This window comes from Canis lupus, chromosome 17 (assembly GCF_003254725.2).
Source record: "Canis lupus dingo isolate Sandy chromosome 17, ASM325472v2, whole genome shotgun sequence".
Classification (NCBI taxonomy): domain Eukaryota; kingdom Metazoa; phylum Chordata; class Mammalia; order Carnivora; family Canidae; genus Canis; species Canis lupus.
The window spans coordinates 48,431,512-48,443,526 of record NC_064259.1 but is presented as its reverse complement, the minus strand read 5'-3'; the positions used below and the strand labels follow the sequence as shown (position 1 = coordinate 48,443,526).

The following is a 12,015-nucleotide window of genomic DNA, read 5'->3' as shown; positions in this document are numbered from 1 at the left end:
AAAACCCACAGCCTATCTGTATTGCGACGCTTGACATAAAGTAAGCAGCGCCTCATCTTGCTTCAGCGCTGCGCCCCGTTGAGCCACAACAGGTGAGGACTAAGATGTCTCAGAAATGTGACCCAGCAGTGAGGGGTGGGGGGGCGCCTCACGTGACCCCGAGACACCAGACGGTATCCCTCTTCCCGCACAAGGCACGTGCTGGTCGGGTGACCCGTCTTCCCAGTCGTGCCACACGCCGGGTCTGTGATCACGCGCCCCCCACCCAGAGCTGAGCCTGACGCGGCGGTGGCTCATGCGCCTTGCCGTCCCAGCCTCTCGCCACGGACCACACGTCCCATCCCGGCCGCCCGGCCCCGCCCCCTGCCCCGGGCGCGCCCCTCCAGTTTGCCGGCTCGGGTGTCGGAGGGGCCGCGCCCGCGGGCCGTGCGCACGGATTGGCTGCGCCGCGGCGGCGGGCGGCCCGTGGGCGCACACACCCTCCCCCTGCAGCCAATGGGCGCGCGCGCGTCACCCGCCCGGAGGCCCGCGAGCCGGCAGCCCCTCAATAAGCCACATTGTTGCACGAAACTCGCGAGCAGAAGTCCCGGGCTGCCGCCAGCGCCGCCGTGTCATCGCGCGGAGGAGAGCCGTGGGCAAGGGCAGCGCGCGCGGGAGCCGGAGGGGTCCGCTCGCCCAAGGGAGGCCGGACCGAGATTCTTCCCAAGTTGAGCCTCCAGTGATCCCGTGGAGGAGTTAGCGCCTCAGCGGTGGGGCAGCCCGCCACGTCCCGGCAGTGATTTTTGGGCGCCTTCTAGCAATCGGGACTCCCCAGACCGATTTCTGGAGACTCCAGACTCTCCAGCTGGGCGTGCCATCGCCTTCTTTTCCGTGCCGCCCGGTTCGCGGCTCCCCGCCGGGCCGCCGAGCCCGGATACAAAGCGGTCGGACCGCGCTGCGCTCTTCCCCCGCACGCGCTCTCACCAACCTCGGCTTCCTAACTCGGCGCCGTCAGGCCGCGCGCGGCAGGATGATCGCCTCGCATCTGCTCGCCTACTTCTTCACGGAGCTCAACCACGACCAGGTGCAGAAGGTCAGTGAGCGCGTGCAGGGGCGGCTGGCTCGCCTTTGGCAAAGTTGCGTGGTCCCCGGCCCCCACTTTGGGGCCCCGGCCGGCCGCGACGCTCCTCCTCGCCCCTGCGGGGAACCGCTTCCTCCGCATTCGTGCTGGAGGACGCGGAAAAAGTCAGGGCCGCCGGGCAACCCCGGGGCGCGAGGAGCCACGTCCGCTAGGCACGGGCAGGCGTGTGCGCGCGTGCGAGGCGCCGGGGCTCGCGCACCGCGCGGCTCTCCGCCTTCCTGCCATCCTGCGCGCAGTCGCGCTTTTTTTTTTCTCCCTCGCTGGAGGGGCGGGTCACCCGGCACGTAGTCTGAGACTGCGAGGCCCACGTGGGAGGAGCCCCCTTTTCGCTGCCGGAGTTCCGGCGAGAGCACGTGGGGGAGAATCGTGGCTGGTGGGGGTGGGGGGAGGCCCCGCCGCCACGTGGGATGCCGGGGTGGGGGGCTCCAGTGCGGAAGGACAGCGTTCTGGGGACGCACGGCTCCCCTCGGCGTTCCTCGGGGCCTGCGGAGGTGCGCTGGGGCAGAGGCCCGTCCGGGAGGGAGCCGGGAGCCGGAGCCGGGAGCCGGAGCCGGGAGCCGGGAGCCGGGCCGGGGAGCTCCGCCCGCCGCGCCCCCTCCCCGGAACGGAGGCCCCGCGAGGGGCGTGCACTCTCCTCCAGAGGTGCCTCGGGACCCGGAGTCCCCGGCGCCCGCCTCCAAGTAGGAGGCGAGCTTTGGTTGGTGTGCAACTGAAAGTTACTCGAAGGGGACCCCCCACCCCCACCCCCACCCCCGCCCCGCTTTCCCGTCTTCTTTGGAAAGTTTTCGTTACGTCAGGGAGCTTTTTCCCTGCCCTAGGCTCTGACAGGTCTGCCCACCTCGGGCCCGGCGGCCCCCGAGGCCCGGGCTCCGGGGCCAGGTCATTTGCATAAGAAAGAGCTTCTGGCCCCGCCGGGAGCCCAGCTCTAGGTGCCTCCGGGCGTGGGGTGGGGGTGGGGCCGGGGCCGGGGCTGGGCCCGAGGCGCTATCACCCTGGGGAGCATTGAGTTTCTGAAATACCGGGATTTCAGGACGGGCACCTGACCCTGGACCTCAGCTAGGACTTGAGAAGAGGGGACGGGCTGGGCGGCGGTGGGGGTGTCCAGAGCTGTGAGGCAATGACAGCGTTGCCCAATTACATACTTGAGATTTCTGTTGTCTTAGAGGGAACGCATTTTGGGAGAATATCTTGATATAATTGTTCGGCGCCGCGACGGGCTCGTACTCCCATCCTGGGGGTTCCGAGAGCAAAGGAGAGGATGGTGGGTTACCCTCGTGTTTTCAGAGCGGTGGCAGGTGAACCCCCAAATAAAGCATGGCAATATTTAGCCTCAGACTGGAGTAGGGAGGAGTGGGCGGCTGGTTTAGTTGAGTTTTACTCTGCTTCGAAATAAAAGATTGCTGCTCTCTCACTCCTGGGATGTGGCCCTGCTCTGCACTTTATTTCAGTTTAAGAATGTATGTGTGAGCCGGTAGGATCTTGGCATCTTCTTTGGGCTTCTCTGCCCAAGAAGTGAGTTAACCCTTGGGCAAGACTCATCCCTTGGCAATCCTAAAGTAGGAAGCTGGAGGATTATTAATTTGGTGAAGGTCTTCTCAGTCGTGTGAATATCACTCCAGGACATTTTAATTCTTTTACCAATTTACTCTCCCCTAATCCAGAGGAAGGAGGCTAAGACTCAAACTGTCCTGGTATGGTGATCATCTCTTTTGTCCCAGATTGGAAAGAGAATTAATAAGCTGGGGTATCTGGAAATGAGTTCTAATCTCTCTTTTGTCATTTATTAACCACAGGACCCTGAGCAAGTCACTTTGCCTCTTTGGACTGTTGGTTTCTTTTTATAAAACAGGAGTGACAGCAGCAGACTTGTCCACTTTATGGAGTTGTGATGATTAAACACGGTAAAGTAGAATGTGTCTTTTGTAGGCTACTCTTATCTACACTCACAGCTTCCTTTTAGCCTGTGAAGTGTCTGGGTGGACACTGGGTGTCCTTCCTCTAAATTACCAATGGGGGCACAATAGAGTCAGGCCTTTAATTTACCAGGTATCAGAATCTGGGACTTGGTCTCTAGACGTAATTGAGTAAAGCTGTTTGATTACAGCTGCCATTAGATAGGAAGTAGAAAGAGAATCAGAGAATATTTTGGAATTATCTTTTCTTTATTTCTTTTTTTTTTTTTTAATTTTTATTTATTTATGATAGTCACAGAGAGAGAGAGAGAGAGAGAGAGGCAGAGGGAGTAGCAGGCTCCATGCCAGGAGCCCGACGTGGGATTCGATCCCGGGTCTCCAGGATCGCGCCCTGGGCCAAAGGCAAGCGCCAAAACCGCTGCGCCACCCAGGGATCCCTCTTTATTTCTTTTTTTAAGGAGGCTCCACTGCACGCCCAGTGTGGAGCCCAGGGTGGGGCTTGAACTCAGGACCTTGAGATCAAGATCTGAGCTGAGGTCAAGGTCAGTTAACTGACTGAGCCACCCAAGTGCCCCTAGAAGCCTCTTTTTCAGTTCCTGCTACAAGAACAAATTAGGAGAGAAGGCTGAAGCTTGAGTTTTAATTTTAGAGAGTCTTTTGAAAAAGCCTTGATTTGGACTCTCCTGAAATCATTATCTTACATATTCGGGGTTGTAGTTGGAGGCATGGAAAACTTAGATTCACCTACCTAGAACTAGTCCCCACCCACCTTGTCTCCTGATGAACAAGTCCAGTGTTTTGTACCATTAAGAGGAGAGTAAGGGTTATTTGCTAACATTTGCTGATTGATGCTTTGAAACTCAAGAGCAAACATATAAAGCACTTACTGTGTACCAGGCACTGGTTTAAGCTCTTTACATGTGTTAGCGCATTAATGTTAACAACCTCACCTCACAAAGTAGATGCGGTTATTATCAGCATCCCTGTTTTACTGGTAAGGAACAAAGGCACAGGAACTTGTCCAAGGTCACTAGATTTTTTTGTAAGAGCTGGGAATTAAAGCCATGCAGTTGGGCTCCAGAGCCCCATGCTCTTGACCACACTCACCTGCTCCTGAGAACAATAGTCAACTCCATCCTGGCCTGTGTCTGCATTCACTCTGGGATGCTGGCAGCACTGTCACTCAGCATGCCCAGAAATGCAACTAGCTCTTCTCTTGGTTATATTAATGGCACCACTACCCTCTGGCTATTCTGGCTGGGAGCTCTGGACTCATTTCATTGACTTTCCTTTCTGATTGCTACACATTTGTCAACCAGTCTCTGGCTTAATTCAGAGGCCTCCTAGGGTTTCTCTGTTTCCAGTCTCTTTTTGAAGTCAGACTGGAACATTTCAGAAGCCTTTTAACCCTGCTGGTTGAATGCGCCTTGACCCCTTCACTCCCCAAGGACTTGGATCACCCTTCCTTTGAATGCCATGCTCTTCACACGAGGTGCTTTTGCTCTATCGTGGCATTTTTTTTTTTTTTAATGGGAGTTCTTATGACCAATGGTTTTTTTTTTTTTTTTTTTTTTTTCAAGATTTTATTTGAGAAAGACAGAGAGTATGAGTGGAGGGAGGGGCAGAGGCAGAGGGAGAAGCAGACTCCCCTCTGAGCAAGGAGCCCCATGGGGGCTTGATCCCAGGTCCCTGGGACCATGACCTGAGCCGAAGGCAGACATTTAAATGATGGAGCCACCCAGGTGCCCCCATCATGGCATTTTTATCAGCCCACCATGCATTAGACCAGGTGGTTTTCAGTTCTAGTTCCTTCCTCAGGGCAGCGAGAATCCTGGCTGCTCACCTTTGTAGCCACTATTTCTGGCCACTGATGAGGTACTTAGTGAGTGTGAGGAAAAGGGAGGGGACCTTTCTGGAGACAAGCTGAGCTAGGGCTGCCAGAAGAGGAGAGTGAGAGGCAGGTTGGGGGATGGCTGGTACCGGGCTGAAGGGATGAGTGGATAGAGGGACATTAAGAAAGGTGGTGGGCTGAGTAATATTTCATTGTATACATAAACATCTTCTTTATCCATTCGAAGCAAATACCCACCATTTGCTTCGACGTGGATAGAACTGGAGGGTATTATGTTGAGTGAAATAAGTCAATCGGAGAAGGACAAACACTATATGGTCTCATTCATTTGGGGAATATAAATAATAGTGAAAGGGAATAGAGGGAAAGGGAGAAGAAATGGGTAGGAAATATCAGAAAGGGAGACAGAACATGGAAGACTCCTAACTCTGGGAAACGAACAAGGGGTGGTGGAAGGGGAGGAGGGCAGGGGGTGGGGGTGACTGGGTGGCGGGCACTGAGGGGGGCACTTGACGGGATGAGCACTGGGTGTTATTCTATATGTTGGCAAATTGAACACCAATAAAAAATTTTATTATTAAAAAATCATAATATAAAAAATAAAAATATTTTAAAAGATTAAAAAAAAAAAAAAAAGAAAGGTGGTGGGCTTTTCTTTCATTAAGGCCTGAGGCTGATCCTGACCCTGAGGCTGATCCTGAGGAGAAAGGGAATGGGTGGGGGACACAGGGAGGGAGAAGGGGAGGGTAAAGGTGTTTTCCTGTCTTCTAGCAATCAAGGCTCTGTCCTCTCTGTGGAGAGATAGAGGATTCTTTTTTATTAACTGTTGTATAATTAATATTCAAGATAAAGGATTTTTGCCTCTTAGGAGTGAGAATGAGTTTTAACTGTAGAAGTGAAATGAAGTATGCATGCCTTGCTTTAGACCTTCGCCAAATTGTTTTAACATGCATAGAGTGGTGTCATATTTTCACTCTGATTATGGAATATAGATAGCTCACTTGGGCTCTTTTCTGGGTGAGGGAGGGGTGGCTTTCAACTCTTATGGGGGGGTGGATATCTTGGAGGCAGAAAATTCAACAGAGAGCCCCCAAGAGTCAAGAAAGATGAAGAGTTTCAATGTTTTTTGAGAACTTACTGGGGGTACCAGGCCCTCTGGCTATGATGTGAGAAACTGAAACTCAGATACCTTTCAGTTGTCTAGTGAGATAAGGCAGCAGCCAAGAGTGGGAGCATCACGAGGTAAGAGGTTGGAGACCTGAAGGGAGCCTTGACTGGTGTGCCTTGAGCACCTACTATGTGCCATTTAATCTTCTGGGAAGGGTTTAAAGTAGCAGGAGTAAACTACTGACCACAACCTCACTAAGATTATTCTTGACCCAGTTAACTGACATTGACAGATACGGTTTCTCATTTGTTCACTGTGTACATAATACTTAGTGTCTTAATACTGTCCCTTCCCTGCTCAAAAGCATTTGATGGTAGGAGGAATATTTTGTAGCTTTTTGCTATTTATTTTTGTTTGGCCAGTTACTATTTCAGACAGTGCTAGGAAGCACTTTTCTTTACCATTGAGTTAATTAAAATTCCCTCTGAGGCTCCTCAGACAAAGCCAACTTTTTTTTTTTTTTTTCAAACATCACTTTTCAAAGATGAACGTTTCCAGCACCCTGAGGAGTTTGAGGGCAGTTAGGGGCCCTTTTCCAGGGGAAATCAAAACAGCACAATTCACAACAGTTTTCTCAAAATCTGGCAGCCAGCCTAAGGAGATCTGATGTACTAAAAGACCTCAGGAACCCTAGAAAACTGATGCCCTTTGTTCAGATATTTCTTTACAAGACGACTCTTGATAATGGGTTCCTCATTATCATTGTTGAATTTTGAAGTCAGCAAGTTTGGTTTGTTTTCCAACACTGTGTGTTGTCTGTCTTTTCCTTTCCAAAGCAGTGGGGGGCCAGGGGTGGAATGAGGGGTGGGGGGTGGCAGAGAGCAGATCAGATCCCAGAGTTCATTGCCTGAGTCTTAATATCATATGCTCATAAGGGACAGGCCATACTTCCTTGCACTGGAGTGGCTCTTTCTGCTTTACTCCTAAAGCAGGTGTTTCAGCCTTGGTGCTGTTGGCATTTTGGGCCACACAATCTTTTATGAGGGGCTATCTGTATGCCAACCTATAATAAAGAGGAAAAATTCCCAGCCTCCCAAGTTTATAGAGCCAAAACCTGTATTCTATTTGTTTTGTTTTGTTTTTGTTATGACTTCTTTTGAGCCATAGTTTTCAAGTGTTAGCAATTTTGCCCTCCAGTGGGCTTTGGTATGTCTGGAGACATTTTTGTCTGTCACCAGGTAGGTGGGTCAGGATGTGTTGCTGCCTCTAGGAGGTAGAGGCAAGGGACCTACTCAATCTTAGAGTGCACAGGAAAACCCCTTGCAACAAAGACATTTTTGGCCCTAAATATCCGTAGGTTGAGAAACTGTGTTAGAAGAACATAGTTCATCCCTTCCTTTAGCTTTATAGCACATTGTTCATGATCACACAGCTAGTTAATAGTAGCTGTAACCAGGACCTTGGCTTTCAGCTCGCAGGTTGTGAAGAGATCATGGTGGTGAGTGGCCTTTTACAAAAGACGAATAGATGAATTTGAGGTGAAGTTTGCAGGCCACAGCAGTCAGCAGATGTCCATGACCCCTGGTTGAAGAAGGGTGGGTTACCTGGGTTACTGTTTTTCTGCCTTCCACCAATAAAATGCCTACAATGTAAGCACTGCAGGAAGCCAGTGGGAGAGAAGTCTGCTCAGTTGTCCCCAGGAGACTCTTACCTGATTGTTGCTGGGATTTCCACCGAGGCCAAGCATCCATCAGACTTGTGAACAAAGCCGATGAGCCTGGCGGAACATGAGCCCAGGTGCTGCTCTAGCTGGGAACAGAGAAGCAGGGCTAGTGATACTCATTAAGGGCCACTCCAACAGTCATATTGGAAGGGGCTGTATGGGGAGTGATAGAGTCAGTCTCCCAGGATTGAGTCCTGCCTTATGTAACCAGCCCTGTGAACTTGGGTTAGTTAATTTAATCTTTCCAGGTCTTGGTTTCCTCCTCTGGTAAAGTGGAGAGTTTTTGGATAACACCCTCATAGGTTACTGTAGGGATTAAAGAGAGTTAGTATATGTGAAGCTCTTAGAGCTGTGCTTGACACATAGTCAACTCTGTATGTGTTAAATATTAGTACATAGAAGACTACATACATATAGTACTACATTCTTAGATACCCTACGGTGCTGTCCATCTGGGCAGGAGCAAAAGAGGCCCTGTTTCTTTTTTCCCAAGGGCTTTTAGGACATATGGGTCCTGGAACATTGATGCCATCTGATGTCGGGTTGAGTAGAAGACAAGGAGGACAGAGATGGAAATTTCGTGAGGCTGAGGGATAAGGAAGTGTCCTCGCTGCCCTCTCTGCCTTCTAAAACTGTCTCTTTCTGGGGCCCCTGGGTGGCTTCAGTGAGCATCTGCCTTTGGCTCGGAGCGTGATCCCAGGGTTCTGGGATCGAGTCCCATATTAGGCTCCCCAGAGGGAGCCTGCTTCTCCCTCTGCCTGTGTCTTTGCCTCTCTCTGTGTCTCATGAATAAATAAAAAAAATCTTAAAAAAAAAAAAAAAACAGAGAAAACTGTCTCTTTCCTGGGCATAGGAGAACCATTCCTGAGTTCTTTCTCTAACTTGCTTTCTTTTGGGTCCCCTGGGAAGTAGCCTCCCCACTGTGGGGGGTAGGGTGTGTGTGTGTGTGTGTGTGTGTGTGTGTGTGTGTGATGCCACAGTCATTGTACCACAGATTAAAGCATCCTCACTGGAAGGCATGACTGACCATAGCATTAGTTCCATCCTTTTCACTGTAGAAACCTAGTCCCCTCCTCTTCAGTCCCCCACACCAAAGGGCAGAGGCTCCCAGGGCAGTTGCTGAGGCCCACTTACACTGTAGTTGGCCAGTGAGATGCTTGCTTACTCTCCTCACCTCTGCCCCAGATTCTGGCTTCTTGCTGGGGAAACTGCTTGTGGGGGCTGTGTACCCTGGGCTGTTGAGTCATAGGACCAGGTCATGGTAGGTTTTGGTCCCACTGACCCCTAGAATTTCACTGAAGGGAACCATCATTCCCACAGTCTTTTGGCAAATCAGGAGGAGTGTGTCTTGCCATCTTGGGTGTGAGCAGAGAGCTCTTGGCCCCTCATGCGGACTCTGGGCTGTCCACTGTGGCCCCTCCTGATACTCAGGTGCCCCTGCCTCTTGACAAAGCTCAAGGCAACCCTCTGTGGAACCCACTTTCTCCTCCCCTTGTTCCTGTACAGGCTTTGGCTTGTCCAAACCCAGGTGGGAGTCTTGGCCTTGTTTCCCTGAAATGTTGCCCTCTCTTAGGAGTGGCCATACTTTTTGCACTTTTGTGTATGGGTCTCAGAGCATTTCCCTATGTTCCTTATTTGGAGAGATCTTGGTTAAAATTTATTTTGGAGTTAACTAAGAGAGTGAGTCATGCTGAGACCCTGGCCCTTGGTACCCACCCAGCCAGCCTTCCTGATTCTCCTCACCCTTACCTCAGTGGTTCTATCATGGAGGTATGTTCAATGTTCTTGAAAGGCCTTATTCCTAGACTCTTCCTCTGGCATCTCCATATTGTCTGATAAAGGAATGAAGCCAGATAAGCCACTAGGGTTAAACAAGGGCATGGCGAAACTGCACTTTTCTTTTTTCCCATTTGAGAGATTTTCTTCTCTTTCTTCCTTCCAAATTTTTCTGTCAACCTTGCAATGAAGCCTTCTAGCCATGTCTCATCAGTTCCATCTCCCCCACCCCCACCAATTTCTAAAGCTTTTCAAATAACAAACACTACTAAGTGCTGGGCTCTGTCTGTGCACTCTAACTCTGGCCATCCTGAAGTAGCCCGCCCTGGAAGCAGCCCACCCTGGTAGACATTATTATTAGCTATTATTCAGATGAAGACACCAAGGCAAAGAAAAGGGATAGTACCTTGCACAAGGGCAAACCTGAATTTCAGTCTGACCTCAGAACCCAGACCCCCGACCCCAGCATGAGCTGCCTGGGACAACTGGAGACAGGTCACTTGTTCCATTTTTCATGGGGCTATGAGTCAGGTGTCAGTTGGGAAGGGACCTTTGGATCATTTAGTTCCAGTCTTTCATTTTATAGATGAGGAAACCAGGTGCTGTCTACTGAGTGACCAGCCCAACTTTATATAGGACAAGCCCCAGAGCAGGAACCCAGTTTCTTGGTCCCCATTTCCTTTTTGGCACCAGTCGTGCAGCATGAGCTCTTCTCATCAGTCAGGTGTGGGCTCCCCAAGAACAAAGGCAGGATTTGCTTTGTGGCCTGTACCTAGAGGAACCCTATAATTTGTCCAAACTGGGCCACTTTTGAGAGTAAACGGAGACACTGTTAATACTTAGGCTGCTGCCTCAGCATAAACTGAGATTGTCCTGGACAATCTGGGGTATATGGTTGCCTTGCCTTTGGTGCTTGTGGGATGAGTGGGGCAGACTGGGAAGGTCTGGGGTGCCATGGTGCCAAGCGACAGATCCACAGGGATTGAGGGGACACTTGGCAGCAGGCGGGAGTAGGGAGTTCAGATGTCCCTGTGGGACGAGAGGCTCGGGCAGACTCTGGTCCCTGTCATGGGGCTGTCCAGGGGAGGCAGAGTCTGACCCTTAGGGGACCCAGGGGGACTGAACAGGCAGCTGGAGAGGAAAACATGCTGCCCCCAGAGTCACAAGCAGTGAGGGCTCAGGCCTGAAAAACAGGGTCAGGCTCTGAGCTCCTGGGCATTCTGGAATGGCCAACTCTCCCCGTCACCCAGGTTACTCTCCACTGCCTCCCACTGCCTCCCACTGCACACTCATAGACCCTTGTACGTGACCATGACCTATGACTTCAGTACCTACTATATCGCAGTACTGAGAGAGCTGCTGGAATCACAAACATGAAGTTGGGAACATGTAGTTGGTGCTTTTAGTCCTCTGGGACCAGCAAGGGCCAGCGAGAGCAGGGGACATAAGGTGTCAAAAGTGTGTTAGCAGCTGGGAATTTGGGGAGAGGCCATTTGTGCTGGGCCCTGAAGGGCAAAGTAGGAGTTTGTTAGGCCAGAGGAGGAGAACATTCTAGGTGTGGGGTCAACATATACACATTTCTATCCTTTTTGAGACACTCCTTAGAATAGTATTGACACATGCATGTTTAAGTGTTATAAATCTGTATTTTATTACAGGGAAAAAAACTGCCTACTCTGGCCTTACCTTCAGTTTGTAATTACTTGCTAATGTATTTACCTGACACCAATAGACTGAGCCCCTTGCAGGCAAAGACTGGTGCCCTCAGCCCCTGGCCGGGGCCCTCTCCAGTTAGCATCCTCCATCAATGGTGTGTAAATGAACTGTGCCAGGGTCTTGTGCATCAGAACATATTCTTGCACTGCTGCCTCACAGCTGGCCCAGAATGTGTGAGGGCAGGAGGCTCCCAAGACTGGTGTCCCAGATGCCCATCTCCTGGACCCCTGAAGGGGTGCTGCTGCCTGAGGTCTGTCTGGCGGTAACTCCAGGCAGCTGAGGCAAGAACTGGAAGAACAGGAAAGCCTGTGACTCACCAAGGTGCAACAGGATCCGGGGGGCGTGGCCTGTAAGCCTCCTGGGTCAGCTCCACACTCACCCTGGCACCCTGGGCTTGTGAGCTCATGGTGCGTCAGCTGGAATCTCCCCGAGGTGGCCTGGTGGCCCCTGCGACGTCCGCCGCGTCGCATCTGAGGAAAGTGTTCTGGCAGACCTGTTACTATTGGTTAGGTGCCTTTCAGAGAAGGGAGTCTTAAAGAATCGAGGAACTGCTGTGTCTTTTCCTCCTCAGTTTATCTTTTTTTTTGTTTTCATTCTTTTTTTTTTTTTTTTTTTTTAATCAGAGACATCTGGCCTTGCCTTGGCACCATTACAGAATAAACTTGCTGCTCTTTGCACAGCCCTGGTCCTCCCAGGAGAAGTCTGTGAAGGTATTATTATTAATGAGGTCACTGACAGTAGTTACCTGGCTTTCCCAGGATGGGCACACCTGTGCCCCAGGTTAGGGCACTCAGCTGACCACTGGAT

At 51.2% G+C, this 12,015-nt stretch overlaps 1 protein-coding gene across 1 annotated transcript in view; it reads left to right on the top strand.

Moving 5' to 3' along the window:
- The first annotated feature begins 558 nt into the window (after positions 1–558).
- The window catches only part of HK2 (hexokinase 2), a 62,657-nt gene continuing 51,200 nt past the window's right edge, over positions 559–12,015 (top strand). Inside the window, exon 1 of the mRNA XM_025453704.3 lies at positions 559–1,072. Coding sequence (XP_025309489.1) covers positions 1,010–1,072 — 63 coding nt within the window. The 5' untranslated portion in view covers positions 559–1,009. The remainder of the gene's footprint in view (positions 1,073–12,015) is intronic.